General features: G+C 47.9%; 1 protein-coding gene across 7 annotated transcripts; it reads right to left on the bottom strand.

Moving 5' to 3' along the window:
- Positions 1-27,930, bottom strand: LOC144125257 (endochitinase-like). Of its 7 annotated transcripts, none has more exons than XM_077658487.1 (10): positions 27,646-27,927; positions 20,752-20,947; positions 17,075-17,311; positions 15,472-15,734; positions 10,510-10,613; positions 9,570-9,693; positions 7,766-7,960; positions 5,069-5,191; positions 1,438-1,745; positions 1-286 (listed from the first exon to the last, which is right to left on the bottom strand). In XM_077658487.1, the coding sequence occupies exons 2-10, from the start codon at positions 20,876-20,878 to the stop codon at positions 124-126; spliced, it is 1,644 nt and encodes a 547-aa protein (XP_077514613.1). In that variant the 5' UTR covers positions 20,879-20,947; positions 27,646-27,927; the 3' UTR covers positions 1-123. The 7 variants fall into 7 exon arrangements, with proteins under 7 accessions (XP_077514613.1, XP_077514608.1, XP_077514607.1 ...); XM_077658482.1 differs by lacking the exon at positions 27,646-27,927 and adding an exon at positions 21,171-21,838 and having other exon boundaries at positions 17,075-17,302; XM_077658481.1 differs by lacking the exon at positions 27,646-27,927 and adding an exon at positions 21,171-21,835.

Below are 27,930 nucleotides of genomic sequence, written 5' to 3'. Positions count from 1 at the left end.
ACGTAAATGCAGTTCTGGGGAAAATGTATTTCTTTTGATCACACCGTCTTCGCGTAGTTTCCAGCTCGCACCGAAGACGCCTCCTGTCAGTTCTAAATGGCGGCAGAACCTCGCACATTTCGTTCATCGTTTCCTCTCGTCCTCGTCTTCCTCTTGGTCCTTGGGAGACTTGCACTCCTCGCGACTGACGTTATCCGGCCAGTTGCAGATGTTGCGGTCGATGTCCCAGACAGTGCCCGAGTTGCAGCTGCGAAGCATCGGCTTCCCGTGTCCGCACTGGTAGTACCTGCAGCGATCACGGAGCATGCGTAGTCACTACTAAGCACATCGCTTCAGTGAGACAGCGGGCGATAAACTTGAAGCTTATAACGAACTGTCGCGGTGCACCGATACTTTTTCGCCACATGCAGTATAGCTCGACGTAGTCGAACCCGTGCACAGAGTCTCCGCTTATCGTTCTTTGTCTGCGAATGAAAGCAGGTTGCAGAGCAAAAATTCATGACCTACGTACAATTTCGTGGTAGCGCCTAACTATACCGGACATCTACAACTGGAGCAATGGACGGGTAAAAGCAATGATGTAACTATGGAGTTCTTTCAGTTGAATTAATAATGAAATTTCTTCAGTTAAGAGCAACCAATAAACAGCTTTCTAAAACAATTGTGACATTTAACATAAAAATAATTCTGCGAGCTTTTGAGACCACTTAACGTTGTTTTGCCTCCACGAATTAAGACTCCTTCTTTGGTGACGTTATTCCCCGGCCGCACGTTCGCTTTACTTGTCCTTGCAAAAAACTGAAAAACTATGAGGCCAAGCGCAGTGGTTGTTTAGCTAGTCACAGTCGAGTAGCCGCAGACGCGGTTGGCACAGTTTCCGTACGTTGCAGGGTCAGCCATCGAAAGGATCGAAAGAAGTCGCCTTTTGGATCGAGACAGCGAAATGCGCTCAGTCTTGAATATCTCCTACGGCGAGATTCCTTCAAGCGGTGCACTTTAGGTAGATGAATGTCGCGTAGTTTCTACTGCTCAAAGATGAGACACATTTCTCTGCATTATAATTCTTTATAAGCATATTGCACTGTACGCATCTTCGTCTCACTCGTGTACTGAGCTCGAAAACCTTGCAGCAAAAACAGGCAACATTCAAATGGTGGCTCTGCATCAAGTGATATGAGAACTTCACAGGCAATTATAACGACGTAACGATGGAAGCAGTGATTGCTGTCTAATTTCTCGCTTTAAAAACGTTTTCGTCCTCATTTCATCTCTATGTCTCTGTTTCTGGCTCTTTATGGAGCGCTGTCGTACTTCTCATAAATCAAGCCTACGAGCTTCGTATTTAGAATTCTCTTCTATTATCGTACTTTGGCTTTCTCTGCCTTTGTGATGGACTTTATGGTTTATCTAGACGTGCGTAATTATAGAGACGCTTACTTTGAGCAGTCCGTCTCGTGTGGGTAGAAGTCCCAGGTGTAGTCCGAGCAGTCTGGCAGGCTACCGGGCGGAGGCCTGGGCCTGGGCTTGGCGGTTGTGCTGGAACTCGTGGGGTAAGACGTACCACGTCTAGCGAGCGCTTCGGTCGTAGCCTTCTCGGGTGGTGGCACCCGGTAGCTGCTCATGGCCTCGTGTATGATTTTCATGAGGGGGTTCTTGCGGCCTTCGCTGCAGTCTCCCCGGTAGTCGTCCATGTCCACGGCCCACACCATGGTACCACCGTAGCCTTCCTTCCTGATGTACTCCATCTGCAAGTATTCACGGTTCAGTAGTTACACAAGAGCAGTAAAAGTTGGACTGTCACGGATCCCCGAAGCACATTCGGACCGAAAGAATGGAGTAGGCGACAGGTGTACCCACACAGACGAACATTTAATACACTCTACGTGACACACACACTAGCACACAAAACTAACTAACAAAACTAACACAAAACACAAAGACTACGAATACACACGACCCGGGAACAATGCTACTGGCGTCTACTACTAGCGTTCTACTATTAGCGTTCGGCTTTCGTGCTCACGGTTCGGTTCTGATGCAGCGTTGCATGGGTCCAGTAGCCGGCGTCGAGATGGCGTTCGAAGTGCTCAGGCTGGCGTCGCTGGCGGCGTCGTTGGCTGCGTCGTACAAGCTCCCGGTCCAAGCGCCCGTGGAGGTGATGCCGGCGATGTGGGCGTTGTAGCAACCACCCGGATGGGTGGCAACAGCGCTGGAGGCACCCCTGGCCGTAGCAGGTGGTTGCGTCCTCCGTTGATTCCCAGGAACGGGTTCAGGAACGGCAGGAAGTCCATGGTGCGACGCCGTAGAACTTGAGATCATCGGAGCAGTAACTGGTGTTCCTCTCTTCCAGCCGAGGTGTTCCTGGCCCACCAGAACCTCCGCTTTTCTGTTCTTCCCCCCGTGCCACGCTATCCCTCGCGCTTTTATAACCTTGGAGTTGTTACACGTCGTCCTTGTCGTCGTCGTCGTCGTTTTCGTCTTCTCTTCTCCACCAATCATCTCTTCCCACCTCACTGAATACTTCTTCTTCATCTTCTTTATTCTTCGGTTAATACACGTAATTCTTATCGCCCTCCTCGTCGTGTTCTTCAAATCTCTTTCGTTCATACTTCTATTTCAGGCTCCCTATTTTATTTGACATGGACGAAATGTGCCCTTCAGTAGATTTAGTCAGGCACACTGTGGATGATTCAGACATCGCCAACTATTCGCGATTTCAGGATGTCTGCGTATTGCACGCATTTTCAGCGACACGCCATGCTATATCCACGTCTACGCTATTGAGAAACGTTTCCTCTGTGTCTCAAAGTGGTAATTATCAGTTTTTCAATGACCCCCAACGCCACTGCGGAAAGGAAACCGGCCAGCTTTGGGAGCTCGAGACTACACAGTGCTCCGGGCTCTCCCGTGATAACTTCATTCCGAAACGATCACCAGTCAACACAACAAGGTTTAGCCAGAGCGCTTCACTCTCTGATAACTGCATGTATGCTGCCGTGGCAAGCAGACTGTCTCTCGTAAAATCAGAGTGCGCATACTGTTCAGGTCTCTCTGCACCATTGCCGCACAAGCTAGGTTCACTCACAAGCACAGCCTGACCATTTCACTTCGAGCAGGAACGACAAAAGCAACTGGCTATCTATACGCAAACTGCGGGAGTACGCAGGAAATTCCATATTCGAACAGCGTACGCCCTTAGCCAGTTGGTACAGCTGGTACGCCCTTAGCCAGAGTGACGCTCCGGCGCCAAGGTTTGGGAGCTGACAGATCTTGCTCCGATAATCAGGTGATATCATAAGAACGCGCCAAGCTCGTTTTGTTCGTTGCTAACAAGTGTCACTTCTTAGCACACATCAGTCCATCTTCGGGCCTGTATTCATCGACTGCTTCCTTAGCCCTGAGAAAGCATATTAAAGCAAGAAAAGGCCGGCAGACATGACATAAAAAGCAGGTTTTTACAGCGCTAACTATTATTGCGGCGACTCGCCACAACGCGTGCGACCCCACACCTTCAGGCACCTCAAGCACTGGCAAAATGGGCAAAGGAGAAAAGTTAAAGCTCCGACAAACTGCGCCACAAGAAAAAAAATAGGAGAGACATTTAAGCTCCGCCTTTAAGGGTATAGTGCGATAGCGTGAATGGGTCCCGACAGCGGCTCATATTGCCCACACAGTCTCGGACACTGTTCCCATGTTAAGCTAAAGAGCCCACAACATACCTATAAAGCCCCGCTTTAACAAAGCCGTGTAAACCTACCATGTCCAGACCGAGTTTGAACCAAAGTGGGACTCACTCTTAGCGCTGTGCTGTTCATTGCCTTTTTTTTTAGTTCTTTGCGCTTAGATGTGTCGTATTTTGATGTGCTAGCTATGTGCGCTTTATTGACTCTTTTATCGTGTTTCGTTGATCAGATGTGTTTTCTTAATGTTTGCAGATAGCTCATGTACATAAAACATCGTATCATTGTAATTGATATCATGTTCAAAAAATATACCAGCGTCTCCCAGGGCAAGCGTGTCGGAGTCGCAATCCAATGGTCAGGGATTCGATTCCCGACTAAGTAACCCAGTTTTCGTTTCAGCTCAGTTTGTTTACTTTATATACCTAACACGTACTAATGACGTTTGAGTCAAGTTGCAACCATCTAATCAGCAGTTTTCTAATGTTTTAGCCCTTTTCATTCTACAGCTCCATGTGTGACATCACGATCCTCTCAACCAATCCAGTTTTTCCGCCCCTACTGGCGATGACGCCAACTACGAGAGCGTCTCTGCTGAACAGGACCTTCCACACTGTCGCGCGAAAAACAGCAGATGCTGCTCGCACACGAACAAGAGCGCTTCCACCCCTTTCTTTGCTGCGGCAGCGACTTCTGCCGCCATGGCAGCGTCTTCGGAGTTGGACTGCTGAGCAGGAGGACACGGGATTAAATCCCGACCGCGGCGGCCGCGTTTCGATGGAGTTCATGTGCAGAAGGCGCCCGTTACTGTGCGGCGTTAGTGCACGGTAAAGGACGCCTTCCTTCTCTCTCTCATTCGTCCCTTTCCTCACAGCGTACTTGAGGTGTCCGCCCGCGTGGTTAGTGCACTCGGCTGCTGAGCCGGACTACCCGGGCTCGAACCTGGCGGCGGTGGCCGCGTTTCGATGCTGGCGAAACACAAAAGTTATCCGTGTGCTGTGCGATGTCAGCGCACGATAAATATCTCCAGGTGGTCGAAATTGTCCCGGAGACCTCCACTATGACACCTCTTTATCTCTTTCTTCTTTCATCACCTCCTTTATCCCGTCCCTTATGGCGCGGTTCGGGTGTCCACCGAGATGTGATCGTTACTGCGTAATTTCCTTTTCTTAGAAATCAATGTTCTTAATTACGCCGTCATCACAGTTGTTCGGCGTCATTGGCTAGAGGGCCTCCTTTGAGAGACATTTGCCGCTTCGTTCTTGAGCTACATCCGGCATAACGAGAGCGAGAATTGAAGCGGGGTGCCTTTGGAAATTTCGCAGACGTTCTGGGTCTCATCGGAAGAGCATTACGGTGAACAAAACCAAGATACACAGGACACATACCTTGATGGCAACGCTCTTCTCATCCTCGTAGCCGATCCACTGGTTGTCTCTGAAGGCGTACGGGCACTTGCCCATGTCGTCCCACTCTCTCGTCCAGCCGTTCTTCAGCACATTCTCGCACACCTGGGAACACGAGCAGAGTGACAATGGTATTAGGCAAGCAATCAGTGGTTAGTCAAAAATTCCCATTAATCTTTATTTTAGTGCGAGAGCACTTAGGCGCACGTGTCCCGGCGTTGGCGTAGAAAAACGAAGAAGTGCAAGGGAAGGAGATGAGGAAAACTGATCAGTTCTGCACCGGTCCAGCGGGCTGAGCGCGAAGTCTGGATCCGTGGCGTCCTCTGGACGCAGCAGCACGACCTAGCGCTTGCGCAACTAATGTCGCTCCTCGGATTCGTGGCATGCTCTGTGCGCAGCAGGCAGCCCACGAAACGTAGCGTCGAAACGGCCAAATCGAGAGGACCCCGATTCTGTGCCGCGACAGCCGAGGCACAGCGGAGAGGATCCAGGAAACTGCTGTGTCAGAATGTCACGTTACGCAGGCTTGGTAACCGTCAGCGAATATTTTTTTTCTATCCTTCACCATCGCACTTTCCCATTCTTTTTAAGATTCTTCCTGGATTTTCGGGGTTTGACGCATTTGCGTCAAAGCTATCCCCAAGAACATGCAAGCGGACCGTCACGAAAACCGGAGGGCCAGGGCGAAGACGTTAAGCAAAAAGTATCGAGGGGACGATAGTGTCGTCTATGTTGATGCGGCACATTGTAACATTAGAGGCAAAGACGCTTTCGCTGTGAGCATCTCCCGAAAGGTAGCGGCTACTGTGGTCACGAACAGAGTGGAAGAGGGCGAAGAGGCTGCAATAGCACTAGGGATCGTTCAGGAAGGCACCAGCACAAATCTCAGCAATTCCAAAACGGCCTTCGGAACTTCGCGAGGGGACATATCTCCTTCACTGCATGCAAAATTCTTTGTACAATGCCAAACTACAGGAAGTAAGAGGATCTGGTGTGGGTCCCGGCCCACGCGGGTGTTCCAGGGAACAAGGCCGCTCACCAGTATGCTCGAGGTTTTGTCAGCCGAGACGGTGAGGGGGTCTCGGACCCGGATGTCCCCAGGGGCGAGACGCTAATTACATATCGAGCCATGACCAACTATTACATGCAGCTTAGAACGAGCCTGCCTCCTCCGCACGTTTCGCTCAGCCGCGAACAGACTACCACATGGAGGCGGCTGCAAACGCGGTCGCAGCCAAACCCGTGAACGTATTCCAGTATCTTTCCCGATTTGGTAAATCCATATTGTCAGCAGTGCGGCGAGCCTGCCACCTTAGACCACATAATCTGAGACTGCACGGAGGATCCGCCTCCGGCAAATCTAGTCACGTCTCCCACGCTTGAAAAATGGGAAGCTGTTCTCGCCAGCCCGGACCCGGACGTTCAACTCCGGGCCACGGCAAGAGCATAGGAGGTCGCCGACAGGCTTAAACTCCCAGTCACCTCGAATGGCTGAAGAAACTCAAGGAGATCACCATAAAGTTTCTTCTCTCTTTCTCCCAGCTTTTCATCCCTACCATTGTAGCTCCACGTGTTTCCGCTAAATACATTATAAAAACAACTGCAGCACGAAGCAGAACATTTGTTCAGATTTTTTTTAATATGACAGGAATTAAGATAACATTTACCCTCATTTTAACCTCGCAGCCATGCATGGTGGAGGTATATATAATTGAGTAATGAACATCAGTAATATGCGTCCTGAAAATTTCTCAAGTTCGAAAAACGCACATTTCGTTCAAGATTTTTTTTCGTATTGTTCGACAGGGAAGTCTGTACGTACATAAAATTAAACTCACTTTGTAGTTAGCATCCATACATGATGTAATTTTTCTCCCGTGCTATAGAGGAAAACAAGGCGGTAATATAGAGCCGTCCTTTTATTAACACATTTACATGGTGAAGTACGCTCGTAACGTTACGATTAATACGAAGGCTAGATGGGTGAAGTTATCGCTGAAACAGTGAGTCGCTATAACGAAAACATGAGCGCAAGTTTCTGCCAGGAGCTTCTGATTACCGTGTTTTATCCAGAAATGCGGTTTTTGATAACGTCAGTGAGAAAGTTTCCACTTGCAGTGAAACGGTTGCTTTAGTCCTGAAACTGCGACATGTCCACTAAAGGTAACGCTTGAAAATTTATTTGAAAAAGTGTATTAGCTTGTTAATTACTGCCTACAGTGGCTAAGTCCATCGCTTGTCATAAAATGCTCACGATTATCTGTTATTGATTATCGTTGGGCAATTTCACCTAGCCTGTGCTCAAACCTCCCGATAAATTAGTTACATACGCTTCTTTATACCAAACATGCACGTCAAGCCAGTAAAAAATCCAGTATAAGCGCACAATCAACGATTACTCATTAAATGCCAAGGAGAAGCATGCTTTTTGGATCTCTTCTAAGTAGTTTTCTTCTAAACGCCGCAATCTGTTTATGCTCTCGTATGGACGATGAAAATATAAAAATAAATCTGCTTGCCGAATCTGCGCTCAGTGTTCGTTTTCATAATGCTCGTACATTAACCTTCTGTCAAAGTGAAAGTATCAAGTGTATTATTTATTTATTTCCGCCGGTCATGTAGCTTTGGCCGTGGAATATGTGAGCAGTAGCAGGGCGAAGTGCGCTTCGAAGTAAGTACCTCAAAGTAGGCCTGGAATCCGGTCTCGTTGGTGTACCGTCCCGGGGATCCGCCGTTGAGCCACTTCTTGACGGGTGCCCGCAGTCCGTGGTTGTCCCGGCTGCCCAGGGTGTAGGTGCGGCCGTAGAGCGGAACGCCCACGATGAGCTTGTGCCGCGGGGCACCGCGATCCACCCACAGCCGCAGGCCGTCATGCTGCGATGGGCACAGTGCTTGCCTCAGAGAGTACATGATCGCGGCTTTACTACCACCTGAATTCACTGGGATGTAAGCCGCCATGTAGTTAGACAGAAAGAAGTCAGTAAAGCGAGTAATCAATCATCGCGGTAACAAAAGGAAAGCTATACAGCCTTCTCATAAGCTGCGAAGATTGTTAAAAAAATTCCTCGTCATCCGAGCCTCGATCTTGCGTTGCCTCCAAACTGGGTTGGCCGGAGGGGGTTGTCTGTCTGGGGAGGTCACTCGACCAACTTAGCTTTCCAGGACGACTAGCAAAATTCGAACAAATTAATAGATTTCAAGAACACAATTCAATTAAAAGTACATTCAAATCAATGCAGTAATGGGTTATTACTATTCCAATTGACATATACTGCATCTGAGGGGATTTCCATAATTCGTTAGAGCACTAAGCAGGGTTCTCTCAGCAGTGGCAACCAGTGCTGCTGTCACAGCCGTTGCTTAACATGCACTATTTGGATGAGCACACTGAGACAGGAATGCTGAAGCCCGGAATGCGGGCACAGATTGAGCTCGGCGCAGGGGGTACTTAAATATTCAGCCACGCATAGTACTTCATATTTTTTCGCCCCCTCGTTTTCGCGCTGGTAGTGCGTGGAACAGGCACAAAGGGCCACGCCGCACTGCATTTCTTGCTCTTTATTTAACTCTTATAGAAATAAGCTTGGATGACCTTTCCTCCAACCTTCGTAGATAGGAGACTGCATATTGGCACTGCGACTTTCAGTGAAATGTTTAAGGGCTTTTAAGTAAGGAGCGGCTAAATAGACACCTTTAGCATGCCGTGTACTGTGTCACCGGTAGCGTTACTGCAGTACCGGGAGCCTGCGCCCCATCACTACGCATGAGCAGATCGTCTTTAGGGCGCCAGATGGTGCCCGGTACCTGGCAGCGGCGCGCAAGCTTGCCGCATCGCGACCAATCAGCGCGTGCGCACTAGCGGTGGGCGGGCTCCGGTACTCTGGTAAAGGTAACACGGTACACGGTGTGCTAAAGTTGTCTATTAACAGTGATAACCACCGCCATCACGTATGACGCCAGTGTACGCTTGCCACGAAAATAAGGCAGCTCATGTTATCTAGGAAACCATACCTGCGAGTGTTTCTCAATATTGGGTAACTAGTTACAGAAATTTAATTATGGTTGAGCTTGTGCCGAGTAGCATGGTGCCGACACTTAGTTAACGTTGACAAGAAATCACGCTCCTTGGCTTCCATGAACTACAGTGCCTCCTTTTTTTCGACTGATATTTCTTGTAAATGCCGCCCACGGCTTTCTTTAAGGACTTTTATCATGGCCGCAATGCAATGCATTGTCGTTGCTTAATCACTTCTCGAAAAACCAGATGGGCGCGCGAACAGGCGACTGCGCATGCGCTGTACCCACCCGGATTCCCCCGTTTGCGCCCACGTTACGGCAAGTCTCCGCTATGCTAAACCATCTAACACGCGCAAATAGTCCACATAACTCCAGCATATATCAATAATGATTTTAATCGATTTCATAACGTCACGAAATGCGTCAGTAGAGAACTCAAGGAAACAAGGCCGGCCAGTTATCTCACCACGTTGAGCTTCTCGTAGGACCACTGGTCAAAGGGCCTCTTGAACAGCGGGCTGTGCACATCGGCGAAACCGGCCCAGTTGCCGCGAAGGTCGTACGACATCACGTGGATGTGGTCCAGCAACCTGGAGAAGGGAACAAGAAGAAGACGGCAATGAGAGGCGGACCAAGCCCTGACTACTATTTCGCATCTTTCTCAAAGTGGAGCAGCCTTCAGCACTCCTCGATTTCGAGGCGCTGCTCGATATAAATGGGTCCAGAGGCAACTATGGTTCTCGCTGCGCTGGAAAACAAATTCCGTGGTCCGCCAGACCCGCTGTAGCTACGAACCGTCCAACTTATTCCGTGAACAGTGCTTGCAAACGTCGTAAATGAAATTCCAAAAAAAAAAAGATATCGTGATATCTTTTACATGATTGTCAAATGTGCGACATGAATTTTCGATCGCCGTTACAGCTATGAGCAATGCGAATACCTTACCGGAATTTAAATTGCGGTTATTCCCTCAATCTAAGTAAGATGTACATTCTTTGTACTTCGTTTTAATATTCAAATGAATGAATGCTCTCTACAATTTTTTTGCTTATGATGCAGAAGTGTGAATTAAATTCATCCGGGGGAACTAAATGTTTCTCCTCAAATTACTTATAACTGCACGTCCACTGCCAACACGTCGTGAATCCTGCGAGTGCAAGTCGTATTTTCCTCCAGTCGTTTAAACGAGAGAGTGTGCGACCGGCGTCATCTTTCCTTTGGCAATAGTGGCAGACAAGATTCAGTGCTCGCAGGATTAGTTTATCAAATAATCAGTCAGGTGGTGCTGACAGGATTAGTTGGGACGATATGGGAGATGCATGTGTCCTGCAGTGGACACAGTTAGGCTGATGATTATGGTGATGATGATGATGACAGTCGGCGGAGCAGTGGCGGCAGGCGCTTACTTGGCCAGCTGCTCGACCTCGTAGCCTTCGTCAAGCCGGAACTTGGCCACGGGCACGGCGCACGTGATGAGAAGCTTGTGCTCGTCGAAAGCGGCACGCATTTCCTGCGCACAAGACACGGCGTGTCGCGTGTGATGCGCGCCACAAAAACTGGGAGACTTTTCTTTTTTGCCCGATCCGAAGATCTGACAGCAGCGTCTGTGTCGTGCCTTATATACACTCGAGAGAGGGGAGATGGTGGTGGTGGATAGGTGCTAACCACTTTGTAGCAAAACAAAATAAAAGAAGGCCCTTCACTGTCATCAAGTGCGGGCTCCTACTTGTACTAGATTCCATGGGCCTGGGCTTCACGGAGTTCTCTCTCTGTCCGCTAGCCATGTTTGGCCAGCTGGTTGAGCAACCCGCAGAGCGACCTCCGATGAAGAGGAAGATGGGTTGGGTATGGGGGTACTTTCATGGTTTGGAAGCATTCCCACAGGAAGTGTATGAGCTCGTGTTGACACAGTAGGAGGGTCAAAGTAGGGAAGTAGCGATGAAGAAGGTAGGGTGAGATGTAGCTGTCTGTCTGCAGTTGCCTCTAGACCGCACTGTATTTTGACGGTGAGGTGGTGGAAGGGTGAAGCGGCTCCTTTTTGTAGTGAGTGGTGATTTGGTGATATGCGAGTAGAGCCCGCGAGGTTTCCTGCGTGGGTTTAGGTGACCGACCTTTCGGGGCTCGGAGGCCTAGTTCTCTGGCCAGCCTCAAAACTCGTTGAACGCGCTTGATTACCGGGGGGCATGCCGGGGGGTTCTGGTGGAGGTGGTATGAACATACAGGGGGGATTAGCCTGTCGACAATTCTTTCGCCTGAGTCACAGATTTCAATGATTCTGTATCTGCGCCTGTTCAGTATGGTCAGTGTCCTCTAAAAATTTAAGAGTGATTGTGGCGCTCAGTTCAGGAGCCTTCATGGTACACGATGCGAGAGGCTTGACATCTCCGCCGTTGACTGTCCGCTGCGAAACCCGCACAATGCATTCCGTATGGCTACGCTTGTGTGCGGTTAGCATTAACAATGCTAACCGAATATTTTACTATTTTAAAATAACTTTTCGAACGCTCGTCCTCCCAGAACTAACTACTTTCCAAGGGATTAATTCGGTCTATATTAGACTAGCCTGCACTAGTGTGCAAACCTGATTTTGAAAAGCTAATACATTCGCTTGAAGTTATTAAGAGTAACTCTGTTCGTTACATTCCAATTTTAACAGGGCAGCTAGTATAAATCATTTGAAATCTATACTGTGCACACCGCCCTTGTCATGACGGACAAAAATTTCCCCTATAACCCTTTTTCACCAACGTTACTGCCATCCTAGACTGCCCAATCGTCTCACCGCTTGCCATCAGTGCGCATCCCACTGCACTCAGCCTTGTCACAAAGTCGGCATCGAATCATAGAGAACTGAATGTTTCGCTTAGGCATTCATGCCACGTACCGGGCGAGAATAGGGCCGTCTTCTCGTAAACCTCGTGAATATTAACGATAACCTAGTGTATCTCGAAACCTTAGCTTACATTATTTTCTTGCTATGACTATATAGCAGACGACATCGACTTCACAGTCGTTATTGTAGTATATTTAAGTAAGATAAAAACACGGCGTTTATCGGCCAGCCAGTGAAAAGGTAGCCAGCAGTGCTCGGGAACGGGCACTCTTATATATGAGCTGGGCGAACCGATCGCTCGCTCCTGCAGGAGGGCGCGAAATAGGATTTAGAAAGGGTCTGGATTTCTGAAGTTTGAAACAGCGTGAGTTTCGCACCGGGATAGCTGTATGGGGGCTCTCTCGGGAGTGAAATGTATCGGCTTCGTAGATCGTAACCAACAACGGTTGTTTCACCGCCAGGCCGCTGGCAACGTCGCCCCGATGCACTGCGGACAGGGAAAGGACGACACGGGCGCGGCACAGCCACCGATGCCGCCGTTTCAACCCGGCGGACGGCAAAAGATGCAGTTCCTCTTACAGCACTCCATCATCGCCGAGCACATTCGTCATGAAATGGGTAAAAATGACACTGTGAATGCCCTGCCCGCACCGCGTGAGCCCGTTGTGCCGGCGGTGCGGGCAGGGTATTATTATTGTTGTTTCTTCTTCTATTGCCCACTCTCCTCAATGTGCAAAAATGTCAGCTCTAAAATGTCAGCTCTACCTTCACAGATCTGGCCTGGCAGCTTCCCCACTGTGCCCTTTTTGTGTCGAACCTGACACAATAGATCACTTCCTGCTGTTCTGCTGCCGCTGCTCTCATTTGAGGAAGCGTCTTTTGCAAATTCCATTTCATCAAATGGGCTTGCCTGTGTCCTCTGCGGTTGTTCTTTCCATTGGCGCTTCTTTGCTTGGACGAAGCGACAGGAGTGTGCGCTCTGCTGTGCAAAATTCTAATTCCTTTTTCCCGCTCTCAGTCAGTACGACATTGAAACACTACAGGCATTGTATACTATTATGTACATTAAGCCATTGTCCCGCCCTCAATCTCCAAGTTAAATGGACCCCTGTCCTTCCGTCTTCCAATCTATCAGACTACATACTATTACCACTCCCTTTCCCGTAAAAACTTTCCCGTATCCAGCAATTAACGGCCTGTATCTTGGCCACTCCCCCGTAGTGGGTATGTGCTAGCAACGTCTGAGGCCTTCCTTCCTTCCATGTCAGCTCATGTGTGGTGCATGTTCTTCCCGAGAGCAGTGTCGACAAAAAGTTTCTGCGAGTTTTGTGCGCAGCCTAAGGGTTATTATTGCATTTCACCTTATTTCGCCTTTTAAAGTTTATGCTGGAAAGATCTGCAAGATCACCATTGCTTCACTTATTGCATTAAGCATTTAACCCACATGTACAATCATTCCGGCCTTTTCCGAATTCAAACTTAGCGCCTGTGCTGCTATCCTCTCCCAACAGTGTCCCTGGCGCCATCTCTCGTAGCACTTAAAAGCAGCTACACGTGCCGACGACGTGCCTCGAGGGGAGTCAACGCGCCCTAGCGCGCGTCTTCCGGCCTGGCGTGCCTGAGGTTCAGCATGCCGACGGAGTCTCGCGAAATGGGCGTTTAACTGTCCTTTTTTTTTGTGTCATCATACATGTTAGGGCGTTGCACTGAAGACACTACGATATACTTCCGTACCATGGGCAATGGCGCACTGTTTATAGTAGCAGAGTACTTAGCCGCTAGGTTTCTTGCATCGCGGTATGCGTAGATACAAAATCCAGCGCGCTTCCTTTGCTGCGGCTCGTTAAGCGAGTGTATTATCAATTCTGTACATAGGTTTAAAGTGCGGCCTCTCGGCGATAATATATTAGATAGCAAAATAAGCAAGAAACGAACAGATATTAAGTGTGTTCGAGGCGAAATAATTAAGAAGGCATTAAGAAGGTTCGATGCCCTTCGAGCCATAGATGCCGTTGCGCCATAAAAATCCATCATCATCTTCATCAAGAAGCTTCGATGAAAGGTAATAGTGTAACATGTCTGTTTACACATCAGGGCACCGAAAAATATGACTCAGAATAAAAGTGGCAAGAACTTCATGCAAAAGAATTCTGAACGTACGCACAGGGAGAATACATGCAGGTGTATAATGCACCTCTTTGTTGCCAGAGGTGTGCTGTCTGCGTACGTGCACATGGTAAACCAAGTTCATGACATTTTTAAGACTTCCTCTCTCGTTCACAAAATGCACGCGAGCCTTATAACCACAGTACATGCGACGCGGGAAGTTTCTTCTCATAATGATTGCATTTCATTTCCTTTCGTGTTCATACGTACTTCCATGTTCCCAATCAGGAAACAGCTGCAAATCTCCCCATTATTCTTTAGCTTTCTCCAGCGCAGGCCCGCTGATGTTTCAGGAACCCTACTGGACGTGCGAAATGCACTCATCGCCCGGAATGCAGCCCATGGTTTGCCGTCGTAAATGAAACCTCTAGAAATAAGGTCTGCATTGATTGCCCCAAATGTTGGTCCTACAGAGAAATACTGCGCATTTGTCCTCAGTGCGCAGGTGAAAACCGCACGCTAAGCAGTCTCTTTCCATGACAAGTTTCTAGCGATTGTACCTAGAGAGAGACCGCATACAAGGTTTCGGTCCCCTGGAGTCTTGCGCAACAGTGGGGTGGCCTTGAGACAGACTTTCAGAAGAGCCTCAAGCCTTCTTGTACGTGGTCAGAGCCGTTATCATTGACTTTCACTCCGTACTGAAGACGCTGCTTTAGGCTTCTCTTTTTCTTTTCCCTTCCCCATGAGTTTTTCCTTCCCAAAGTATTCAGCCGACTTTGAGCGTTTCTGATAGATATTTTTCTCCGTTTGTCTCTGTCCTTGTTTCTACTCAGTAGAGATGACAAAAGATCCGTGTTCATGGATTTCGGTGCACGTTGATAGACTAAGATTAATCTGGAGTCCTATACTACCGTATGCCTCAAAACCTTCATTGGTTAGTTGGCACCTATAGGTTCATTAATCGACTAATCCATACCTTCTTCTAGGCTTACAACTAGCCTTTGCTCGATTTGTACCATTCCGGTTTGCATCTACTGTCTCTGATACTTTCAGGACAATAGAAAGGCGTGCTAGGCAAGTTGGTGCATGGCAGCATGCTTGGAAGTACAGCTCAAGGTTGGGCTTTCAAGTGACCTCCGTTATTTTAATGGTGCTTGAACGGTGGTCCTTGTGTTTCGTCTGCTCTTCCGGTATATTTTTTTCGCCCTTTCCTCTGTCGAACTTCGGTGACAGCTTGGTAAGATTCAACTAGATGTACGAAGTATATATTTTGCGTATCTTTCCGCTTAGCCTCAGGTAGCACTATTCACTTTCACTACATATCTGGGGTTCCTATGCCGGCTAACGCAAACCTTTAGCACGCATCAATGAACAGCAAGCAGCCAAAAAACAAACACCCAGGCGGTAAAATCCGTGCAAGTGCGCGTACCTTGACGAGCTTGAGGAAGTTGTCCTTGTCGGAGAACTTCCCCTGGCGGTCGCTGGCCCCCGGGTACTCCCAGTCCAGGTCGAAGCCGTCGAAGCCATATTCGAGGAGCCAGTCGACTGCGCTTTGTATGAACGCCTTGCGTCGAGCCCGGACGCTAACCATGTCCGAGTATTTCTTGCCGCCCTCGGCCCAGCCGCCAACGGCCAGCAGCGTCTTGAGGTGCGGGTGATGCTTCTTCAGAGACACGAACCGGCTCAGGCCGTCTGCGGGTTTAATGAAAAATTGGAGGACGCTTAAGCCTCGCCGTTAAGAGTGGAACGCCTCAGCGTGCTGCGGCGCTGCCAGGTAGTCCACAGAACGCCAAGCAGTTTGAAACTTCTGAAAGCATTTTTCATTTTTTTTTTCAGCTGCTTAAATTAATTAATTGATCAAGTACACACCCTCAATATTCTTTATTAGCATCGTCTAGCATTGGCTTTTCGTTCTGAGCATTTTGACACCTTGGAACCCCCTTTTTTCAAGTTTTCATTTCTTTAATTAATTAATTGCAGTGATTTCATTAACTCGCCCTCGCCTATCACACACCAATCAGTCATCAATCACTACAAACACAAATTCCCATCTGGCGATTTCTTTATGCACCCCGTGATTATTTCTTAATAATCGGGGGCTACCGTACCTAAAGTCTTTGTTTAAATTTGCATTTTTTTCATTTCGGTCTAAATAGTGTGGCCTTCATTTTATTGCTGTTTACGCCAAACTGGTTTGTTGTATACCATTCCCGAAGTTCTGCAAGAGCGGAGTTTTACTTTATTGCTAATGCTCTCGCAGTCTGAGCCAAAAAAAAAAAACGTGCTATCATTATGGGCATGTATTATACATTGGGCTTCAGTACACGTATTAATAAGACCGTAATATATTAGAAAAGAAAAGTCCCCCCCCCCAAAAAAAAAAAAAGTACTGCATTCATTCATTATTTTTCACCCCTTCTTACACGATGACCTTAATGCATTGTAACTGAACACTAATTTTTTTTTCGTCATGTGCTCTCTTTGTAGTCAATATGAAGTTGTTCGATGGTACGCGTTTGAAAATCAAACTTTCAGCGTTCCTGTCAAGCCCCTTGTATTCCTGCGCGAATGGCAAGGTTGCTGTCAAAGAGGAATATTTTCTTGCACTCAGTCAATTACGGGAGCCGCTCCCAAAGTAACTGCATCTATTATGGGGTGGAAACGATGGGAAAGCTATTTCTATAATTTCCAGCCCAGCAGCACACGACATGTCCTGGCTTCAGACGTAAAGCTCAGGACCTGTGGCATAGCCGCTGTATAGTCGCAGTTAACCAGTACGCTTCACATCAGCTGCAAAATATCGAAAGAAAGAGTAAATACTACCAAATCTTTAAAATTCTGGCGCCTTCACAGTGCAGTGCTACTGCGCGCATTTAGCGCGGATGAGCACAACGCCGCTGGCGTGGCTGCGCCTACTCCATTTCGACTAAAAAAAAATACCAGGCAGCCGCGTCCACAGACAGTTCCGTGCAGTGGAAGCGACCGCGGCAAAGCACCCAGCTGAGTCAATGACCCTGATCTCGAGCACTGACCCTTTCCGACGTCGAACTCCTCGTCGACGTGCGTGACCTTCCACGTGGTGTTGTCCAGCCCCACGAATGAGTACACGAGGTGAGTGCACAGGTCTGTGGGGATGTTCTCGATGTCGTAGGTCATGGGCGAGGGTCGGTTGTAGGCCCACGTCTGGTAGTAGCACACAACGACAGCCGGCCTGGACTTGTCGCCGCTGCTGTCGACCACCACGCGGTTCGCAGTATCGCCTGCGGTGCCTAAATGGGCTCAATGCATTGCTTGGTGCGTAGACTAGCTTCGAAGAAAACAAAGGAAACAGCCGTAACGGCACTCAAGCCACGATGAGCGTGTCAACTAAGAAATGTTATACCACTGCAGCATTGACGACAAGTTTTGAATGTCTAACACGAAACCGTTCTTGCTGTAGAGGAAGCGAACATTTCTTAATATCAACAAACGCGTTCCATCGGATAAACACAGCTAGGTTTTGAGTAAATGCTGAGGTGAACCTTCGTTAAGGCGAGAGCACCATACCAATCATAAGTTATAAACAGTTTAATGCCCATTGCATAGGTTGTTTTCAATAAGCATTTTCGAAAAATGGCCCGAAATCTGATACCCAACAATTCTAGAAAACAGCATTTTTGAGAGAGAAACCGTTAATGAAAGCAATTTTTTCATGTACTGTAAGATTTCACCATAACAATCAATATATCCGTAGGTCACCCGACGGCAGTCTTGAAGTTCTTTTTCTTTATTAACATTTTTGCTATCGTCAAAAGCGTTCCCCATTGATTTTCTAACTCTTCGGTAACTCTGCGGGATATAACTCTTCGGTGCGATCGACTGAAACCCTTTAAAAGAACGTTTTTGCTTCATATCAGAAGACAGGACTAATACCTTAAATATTTTCGTACAGCATCGTTGGATTTTTCTATTTTCAAAATTTTTATCCGAGGAAGTTGGACAGGCGCACTTAATCTGCTTCTGCACGTGTTATTTTTTCTGATAGTAGCAAGAAAAAGAGCTTGAATTGGGTTTATTCAGTTCTGGGAAGCTTGCCATAACACTCAGACGCAAATGGAGGAACAGGATTGTCGTGTTTTTAAGGAAGGGCTTCTAGCGGTTCGTTCTTAAGCTCGGCATTTGATGAACTCCTCACTGATACTGCAAGCCCGAGACAAAATTTTGATACGTACGAATTATCCCATCAAGAGATAATCCCTTGCTATGTTTATGTAGGTGTCAATGTGAACGGACTTGAGACAGTGTCGGTAGTAAACAAACTCGTGGTCACTGTAGACAGAGCCACGGTCAGAAGCGCTATTTCCACCTATGCAGAGGTGGTTGCTGTCGCCTTAGCGGCGACCCACGCATCCTCACGAGTCACAACACATAATCACCGATTCGCAAGTGGCATTTTGACACTTCTCTAGAGAAAGATTTCCCCGATGGTAACGCGCATCCTCAAAAATGCCACGCACATAGTACATATTGAACGCCCAGTTAGGTACCTGGCCTGCCAACAAAATCCGGAAATCGAACTAATAGCTTACCCAACAGCTGAGGAGTGAGAGGCGACCTTACCCAGCTCAAACCACACTGACCAGGAGCCACTCCTCGAGAGAATACCGGCAGCAGCAATAGCCTATCGGGCCCCTTATACCAGGGACTCCAACCACATCAATCCCTCTCACAAACTGCCGATTAAAGATTTTCACCCCCATGAGATAAGCCGCTGCAGCAGTGGCCGCTATTCTGTGCCCAAAGTGTTACTCTGTTTTTTTTTTCTTCACGCCCTCTACTATAGGCGTCGAGGTTTCGTCGTGGCACGCCACAATTTCTTCCAGACTCATACAACGAAGATGTCATGGCCCGCAGCTTTCGCCAGCGTTTTGCGCCATCCTACATTTGCACTGGAGATAGGGAACGAGAGAGAGAGAATACTTTATCTCGATAAAGGGCGGAGACTTCGGCCACAGTAACGTGCCTCTATCCTTCTACTCCACACTATGGAAGGGGACGAGAAGGGAAAAGGAAACGACAGAAATAAATAAAGACTGAAGATGCATATTGATGGTAGTATAATAGAGAGTTCACCACCTGATCCTCAATACCAATACACACAGCCTTACTCGCTCTCAGAATCACAGTTGGCTCTGCAGTCTCTCAAGTCACCGAACGCGCAGGAGCACGTAGCCATCGGCATCAACTGCCTTTACACAAAGACATTTGAGATGCGTGACAATCTTGTGCTGCAGCAGTACCCTGCTTATGCCTGCTCAGTAATACAAGGACAATGGTAATAGCTACGCTGTTGCTGAGCTGCTAGGGTGATGCATTGCGGCTCCTCTTCCATGATTTCAAACGTGCTCTAAACCGGCAGGGGGACGTCTCCCTCGATGCGATTGCGCTCACTGCGCACCTTGCGATGCAACCCCCACCCGCACCTCCTTCGCCGTTATGACCCAAACTGTTCCGCGCATGACGTAGCCTTTAGGCGAGGTGGAGGGCTTGCCTGCATAGCATCCATTTTAACGCCGCACTAACCAGTCACGTTCTACTTGAAATTGAATAAACCACTCCCCGATGTCTCCAGCATGCAGCGCGCGCGTGAACCTTGAGAACGTTCCTTCCAATTTCTTTTGCATATGCAGTGGATTTGTGTCTTCACAGAGGTCACTCCTTACTGCTTTGGAGTTGCGCAGCGACTCTTGCATCAATACCGAAGATGTTCTTTGACCTTTATGGAGATCTGCCTTTGCGTTCCGCACTATGAGAAAGCACTTCCCTCCTGCCATTTCTTCGTGTATTAAAAGACTGAGTACGCTTTATCCAGAGATATACGAGCCAAATTATAAGCATTGCGGAGAGATTCTAGACCTACGCCATATAGTATGGACCTCCCAAAACAACCCAGAAATCCTCAAATTAGGATACTTGGTGGTTGAGCAGTGCGAGGACACGCTGTCCGGCTCTGAACTACGTCACCGGCAGGAGTTGGTCGAGCGAGCCCTATCTATAGTGTAGCGGGATCCCAACCATGAGCCCTTGAAGATCAGCAAAAGCTCCAGTGATTGTTCAGACTGTTAATACCACTGAGAATATGTTTATGTGTTCGTAAGCGTGTTTAGTGCTCGCGTGCGTTGGTTTGTACTTAATCGCTATTAATTAAGTCTGTCACTAAAGAACGGGTGGCAGACCTCTGCAGACAGCTTTGGACTCTCTCTCTCTCCCTTTGTATACCTCTCTCATAATATCAGCGTTCGCATGCTTCAACCTTCGACTAATTGACTTATTGCAGTTGCATTAAGGACTGAACGACGAAGTTCGCTGATACGTTAAGTGGCCGGATTCTAAGGTGTTTTGGTCATTAATCAGGGCACTCCGGCCCATCGCGATTGTGAACGGAGTTACAGCCAAGAAAATAGCAACTATCCAACCATTATTTCGTACGAAACGCTTTTGCGTACCCACCCTTGGAAAAGATACAGTACTGAGTTTTGGGTAAAACCGGAACTAAGAACCAAGCCTCAGTGAAGTGTCTGAGACAATGAGGTCGAGGGAAAGTAAAGCTCACCTTTGTGCGCCCTTTTTTATTTTTTATTTTCATTTAGCTCGTGCCTGGTAAAAGCCCTCCTTTCCCAACAAAAGAACATAGTCCTACGCTTTTAAGGAGAAGAGGAGGCGTGCTTACCATTAGTTACGCCTCCCGCCGCGCTAACCGCGACCGTCACCGTGGACAGGAGAATGGCGGCGGTTAGCACGATCATCATCAGGGCCTCTGGAACAAGGGCCGCGCTGCGGCGGTGCGGGCAGATCATTTGCACGCTGGCTGCGTGCGGGGCGCTGGGCGGGCGGCTCCTCTTCTGTGGACACCGAACCAGCGGGACCTGCAGCGGCAACGACGGCGGCAGCACAGCGCCGCCTTTTTTTCTTTCCCTCCAGCGGCACTTTTTATAGGTCGATTAGATTTCGCGCAATGACCCGTTACCGGCGCTCCGAACGGATATACGGCACGCACTCGCACACCGTCACTTTGGCGGCGGACGACGAGTCGCCGGTTGGAACCACACACACAGACGCAACTCTCGAGGAAGGAGAGAGAGGAGTTACCAACGCGAGCTGCGAATCAATGCGAGAGATGCGCGCGCGGGAAGGAGATTCCGAGCGCTCGTCCAGGAATGGGGACAGTCGCCTTCGCCGCCGCACCTCCTCCTCACCTGGCGAGGCACGACGACGCTTCAACCCCTTTTGACACGCGCTCCCCTCCGGTCGGACGACGGATGATGCACGCGGCATTGTTTTCATTGGTCGCGCATGAGTTGCTGCTGCTTGCGCTGTTCTATTATCCTCTTCGTTTCCACCAGGGCGTATATGTCAGCGGAATTGCCGAGTCGGGCTGGCATCCTTAGCCCTCGTTAGAGACAGCTTACTCTCTTCCTCTCTCGCTCTGTGCATGCCTCCCCGCCAACCTGTTACTCTTTCACGCGACACACACCGTGCAAGGTGCGAGGCATTGTTCCGCTCCTCGTTGTCTTGGCGTTGTTGGTATTTTTGTTGCGTTTCGGCGGCTGCGACTCGTCGTGTAATCCGCCCAGCGGATTCGTCGGAAGGGAGAGGTGTCCGGTGCCACCCACGGCTTTCTGTCGCTCTTCAATTTTCTCTCTTTCTTTTTGGGCTTCTACGCGGCTCACGTTTTGTGGACGAGGCGGTTGCGCGTGTGAATGAACAGCTCTCGCATGTAGGACGACGCTCGGGCGTTCACTGACTGGCTGAGCTACCCGCCACTGACGCGTGAACCGCGGGGCCGTCGAGGAGGTTTGCGTCTTCCTTCATCGGTAAAAAGCTAAGCGGCAGAGTAGAAACGAAGAAGTTTAAAGAGTTGTTGAGGCAGGAAGAGGCAAGGGGCGGAAGATGGCGGAGCTCATGACGTTACTTCACTGCGAGCGGTCTGAATGACTACGAGTTGAGCGGATATACACAAACGAGCAGCTTCACTTTTAGGGTTCGCCTCGCTTATGCTTCTAACCTTGAAGAAAATTCCAAATATGGCTCTATACAAAAAAAAAAGCTCCAGATGTGGAGATATATGGAATTGAGCGTATCCGGGCATATATGGTCCGTATTTACCGATACTTTCATATATGGTTTAATTTATATGGTTATAGAGAATTCGGCGGATCTTTTTAGATAGGACTGTATATATGGCCATATATGTCCATATATGCAGCCGTATGCATCCAGATCTGCCTAATTTCCTATATATCTATATCTGGAAATCAGATCATATATGGAAGTACTGGTAAATATGTATCATATATGGACATATCTGCCAATATCCCTGTATTTTCTATCTGGAAACTTCGGCATCTCACCTTACCTCCTACATCGCTACCACTCTACCTTGACCCTCCCACTTTGCTCAACATGTGGCAGTGCCCCCAACCCGTGGCAGTTCCAACCATGCCCAACCCATGCTCCTCCTCATTGGAGACCGTTCTGCGAGCTGCTCAACCAGCTGGCCAAACATGGCTATGGCAGAAGCCCAGGCCCGTTGACTCTTGTTCAAGTTGGAGCCCACCCTTGAGGACATTTTGTTATTTTCTTAAAATGAGTTGTTCCTGCTCCTCCTTCTCCTATATGTGGAACGGGCTCGAATAGGGAAGTATATGAATATACGGTCATATATATGCAAATCTTTGCATAACCATATATATCCATACCTGAGCAAAACACGTACATGGGAACATGTGTCTATATGGCCATATAAAGCAAGGTATGCCTCTTCCCTATATATACAGATAATAATTTGCTCGCATTAGAACTGCTGCAGCCAAACCTCAGTCTTGGGGCGATTAGCCGAAGATAAACTGTTCTCTACGCATTTTAAAGTATCAATTAGATCTCATTAGTAAATCACGGCTGTCGCGCGGAATTAACCAACGATGCTTAATTTGTGAGTTTTTTCTATTTGACGGCCGTACACTTTCGGCAGTTCTCGGATTTGTTTTCGTACCATTGGGAACCAGACCACATTTACGTCGAGCATTTGCCGAAGAGTGATTCCGCGGGGGGTTCCCTTACGGCGCGGTTCAGGTGTCCAACGATATATGAGACAGATACTGCGCCATTTCCTTTCCACCAAAAACCAATTATTATTATTATTATCACCAGCCGGTAAACACGGCTGTCTTCAATTTTCGAGCGCAGCTATTGCGTATACCATTAGCGCACCCGTGGATCGCTTTAACACGAAGCTAGTTTGCAACCAGCCGCAAAGGACACCGTGACATCAAGCGTTGCTGCTTTTGTTTTTTTTTTTTGTTTTTTTTCAGCGCTCCAAAAGGAAATAGGATTCAATGCTCTACCGTCGTCTGCTGAAACTTGCCACCGCGTTTCGCCACAACTTGTGTTGAGGCTTAGCTTTCCGGATTTGTAAAAGCCGTCAGATGATTTCATGATTGCTACATGATGGCCTCCATTCATCAACGTTCGTAATGCTCTCCGCTAGCGCCAAGCAGGCATTTGACTATCAAACAAAGCAGCCGGCCCACGTCACACTACGGGCATACCGGAAACTACGCAATCAAAAAATGTTGCCGGCGAATCGACGAGACAGCCGAAAGGAACGTCGTTTGCAAACAACGAGTACAATCAAAAAATGTTGCCGGCGAATCGACGAGACAGCCGAAACGAACGTCGTTTGCAAACAACGACTACAATCAAAAAATGTTGCCGGCGAATCGACGAGACAGCCGAAACGAACGTCGTTTGCAAACAACGACTGCAATCAAAAAATGTTGTCGGCGAATCGACGAGACAGCCGAAACGCACGTCGTTTGCAAACAACGATTGCGGACAGTTCCAGCGCGCCAGAGTAATGGTATTCTTCACGGTACGACATCGAATTTCCAAGTTACATACTGCGGAGTACTTGCTTATACCGGGTGTCTCACTTCTGATGTTCTGCAATTTCTAAAGATAGGCTTTTTGAGCTAGAAGAGCACTTTTTTTTTTGGCATAGCACTGTCGCCTGCGCAGCGCATCAGAATACAGCTAAGACGTGCCAACTAGTAGGCTGTTTGATTAAAACTGATCAGTTAACTTTTAACTATTACTGTTAGTCTTCTTTTTTATTGAGAGGCGTGTAGCCCACAGTAAGCAATATTCATACATATTTTTTTAGAGTTTCGAAAACTCAATTACCCCCGGCCCTGTGGCCCAACAAATTTAGGCTATGTCGGTCCAAAATACATGCGGTTTCGAGAAGCTTGTAAGCAAACTAACCCATCCAGTGCACGTAACTCATCGAAATAGGCCAAATTTGGTGGGCCACAGCGCCGAAGGTAACTGTGTTTTTGAAATTCTAAAAACTGATATGAATATTACTTACGGTGAACTACGCTCCTCCCAGTATAAATAAAGAGATTAGCAGTAATAGTTAACACTTAACTTCTCAATATTAGTTAAGCAACATAATAGTTAACACGTCTGAGCTTTATTCTGATGCGCTGCACAGGTGACAGTGCTATGCCGAGAAAAGTGCTCTTCTAACTCAAATAGCCTACAATTAAAAAGTGCAGAACTTCTTATGTGAAACACCTGTATTATCGTTGTGTGAAGTTCCTATAGCCCATAACTTTTCGAATAATGTTTGTAGCTATCCATCGCAGCGGCTACGTGGTTTTGATGCTCGGCTGCTGATCCCGGACGCGGCATAGTATTTCGATGGATCGAGGCTAAATGCGAAACGCCAGTGTGCTGTGTGATGTCAGCTGTAAATAACTCAATGTGGTCTTAATTAATCCGGAGTGCTCCACAATTGCGACCCTCGATCAAAACCGTTGTGTCGCAACGGGTCATTTAACCACACAATTCGCAATGTGTGTAGCCACTAAGACCTGGGCGTCTCAAAGGAAAACTAACGTCGCAGAGCATACGGGCCTTTCTTACCTCTCGCCTCTGCCTAATTGTTTCCGCTATGGCCAAGATTCACTTCCACGTCCTTGCGATCAGCAGCCAAACGTTTGTGGGTGGTGAGTGGAACAATTTGCGGAAGAATTCACCTTCCACGTTTTTTGTGATACAGTCTAATTCGACTGATCTCACCGTCATACAATAAGTAGTTATTGATTCTGAGGTGCATTTCTTGTGCTTCATTTAATATTATTATTGTGATGGGCATGATAACTATTTATTACAAATCGGGCAATATATTCAACAAGTGTCCCATATATAAGAGTGATGCCACTTTATATGAGAACAGCCTGCCACGTAACAGATAGATAGATAGATAAAGAGGAGGAGGGAAAGACGGGGATGCTAACCAGAAAGGGGTTCCGGTTGGCTACCCTGCACTGGGGAAGGGGGATTAGTGGGCCAAAAGGAGGAAGAGAGAAGGGGAAAAAGGCATAACACACACACACACGCACAACGCTGTCACAATTTGTCACTCAACCCAGTCGCTCTCAAGTAGGCAAAGAGTGCCTTGTATGCCTTGAGGGCGGTCGACTGCTGTGGCCACGGACCGAGGCTATAAATAGTTATATATATATAGAAGTATGTGGCTATCTCATTCCCATACCTCGACGTGTCTGCGGTTTCATATGGCTGTATAAAGCGACAGATCAGGTCTTCTCTGCCGATATTTGTCCGTATTTCTGTTCGTGTACAGCAATATAAGACCATATAAGAAGCCATATATGCGTATATATGGCCCTATAAATCATATCTGGCCCATATTTGCCATTTTTGTAAAGGGGGGCGCGGCTCGCCTTTCCTTTGAAAGTTGCGTGTAGATCGCCGAAAGCCCGCCACTGGTAGAAAACACCGCTGAGGTCGTTGCAGCAGCGATGGAAAGAAGAGGAACGTGCCCGTATAAAGCGGCAGAATAATCAGAGACATACCAAGGAATCCTGGACGAGGGCAATCTTCAGCTGGAAGTTAATGATGACGACACTTTTTTTCACATTTTTTTTACAAACAATACCCCCGCAGATCTTCCCTCGGGAGGCTTGTAGCCTTTTGCTAGTAACGTTTTTGCTGCCGTCAAAAACACCCCCACTGGTTTTCTATGGCAGTCTTAATTACTCGACGTGATGCGAAAGGACAAGCTTTAAAAGAAAGATTTTGCTGCGCATCGGAAGATTAGACCTTTACCTTCATTATTTCCACAACAGTATCTTACAATGTTCCACAGTTGCCTTACAATTAAAATAGATGTACAGATATTCTGGACACTCCAGGCATTATTATCGTGATTATTATTGTTATCTGCCAAATTACATACGGCTGAAGACAATATCCTTTATTTATGTTAACAAATCAGTCATATGTTACGCAAATACCACGTATACTCGTTGTCTGCCAGTTTTTTTTTTAACACATCCCACTATTTGGGTCTCTGCTGTCAATGATTACATTGTTTCCTTCTTTAAACACTTGGCTACTGTACAAAAGGTCATACGTTGCCTGTTCTGAGTGTCACACGTCTTTCAAAAGTCCATCTCTACCTCTCGAAGATAACTGCGACTTGAGATTAATGTGTGAAGTTTATTCTCTCGCTTCCTCAATTCGAGCAAGAAAATTCGATCTGCATCTTTTCTTAATCAAAGTGCTCTCTTACGGTCCCCTGATACTGCACCTGTCGCACCCTTTTCGACTAATCTTTGTGCTTTCCTCAGATATTTCGTGTTTGTGCTCAAAGATTAGCACGTTATAAGTTAAACGGCGACCATTTACGAAGGAGCATGTAGTAATTGGCTATGGTTCGACTAATCCGCGGTTGATACGAATGTGCCTGCTGCGTAAACTTCAGCACATATTACCAAATTATGAGCCCTAGTCCACTGTAACCAAGTTGTGAGACCGAGTCTGTTCGCAGTTCTTGCCGGCTCAAAGACCTGTGTACTCACCGATAATTTCCTCCTTTTCCTTTTCGAGATCCAGTTCTCGCAGTTGTTGGCCGCGCTTCTTCCGTACCACTCGCAAGGGTAAACGCTAGCTCCGGTCTTGCTAATATACGGCGCTCGCTGCTAATCTGTTGGAGTGCGTGTGTGCGTGTTTGCGCGCACTACATAATGAGATTCTGGTTAAGAGGAAGGGATGGTAAAGACGCGATACATCCTTAAGTCACAACAGGAAAACGCTGCTTTTTAATAGATTCGAAAAGAAGCGAGAGTGTGAGCGAAATATTTAGCAGTGCTCTGTACGTTGCGACTCCTTGTGATTTATTATTGTACAGGTCAGAACAACAAGCACGAGACCAAGACCGTCCGCATCTTTCTTGCGTTTCTGCGCTGTCTAAACACTTCAGGAACTGCCCACCAGCCTGTCTTGACGCCATTTGACAGGAATGCAGCAAACACATTCATGCTCACATTTCCCAGAACGCAAGCAGAGGCCAACATGCAACCCGGACGACGCGCCAACGTCTGTAAACATTACCTTGAAGTCCGTCGTCCAGATTATGCGTCCAAGGCAATTAAAAAGTACACACTCACTTCTATAGCTGGCAAGCCACTGGTGAACGATCACTTCCCGGCACTACGATGTTGGAGGGGCGCCCACTGCTCTTGTAAACACTCACCCCACTCTCATTTGTCACAGACAGTTTTTGAGGGTACTGCTCGCATTGTTCTTGCGCCGCGCATTCCCGCGCGGTGCCCGATAGCAAAGAAGGCTTCGATTGCCCAGCGGGCGACCACAGACCCACGGACAAGCCACCGCTATCGGCGCGGCGATCTGTGAACCGCGTATGGAGTTCTAGGTCCTCGTGCGGTAACGTTCCTCGGCTGCGTTTCTTTTCCTCAACTCCGCCGGCCTTCCTTTCTTTTTCGTGCACAGGTCGAGCAGCAGGAGGCACGTGACGTGT

This window comes from Amblyomma americanum, chromosome 3 (genome assembly GCF_052857255.1).
Source record: "Amblyomma americanum isolate KBUSLIRL-KWMA chromosome 3, ASM5285725v1, whole genome shotgun sequence".
In the NCBI taxonomy this organism is placed as follows: Eukaryota; Metazoa; Arthropoda; class Arachnida; order Ixodida; family Ixodidae; genus Amblyomma; species Amblyomma americanum.
Note: the sequence above shows the minus strand (reverse complement) of the source record. Positions and strands in the feature narration are given on the sequence as shown.

Excerpts from the sequence above, each read along its gene's own strand:
- LOC144125257 (XM_077658481.1), bottom strand. The coding sequence starts at position 21,365 with ATGAAAACAATGCCGCGTGCATCATCCGTCGTCCGACCGGAGGGGAGC. Across the intron at positions 5,192-7,765 it reads GATTCCAGGCCTACTTTGAG|GTGTGCGAGAATGTGCTGAA; the intron begins GTACTTACTTCG and ends TCGTGTTCCCAG. Across the intron at positions 287-1,437 it reads CACGAGACGGACTGCTCAAA|GTACTACCAGTGCGGACACG; the intron begins GTAAGCGTCTCT and ends TGATCGCTGCAG.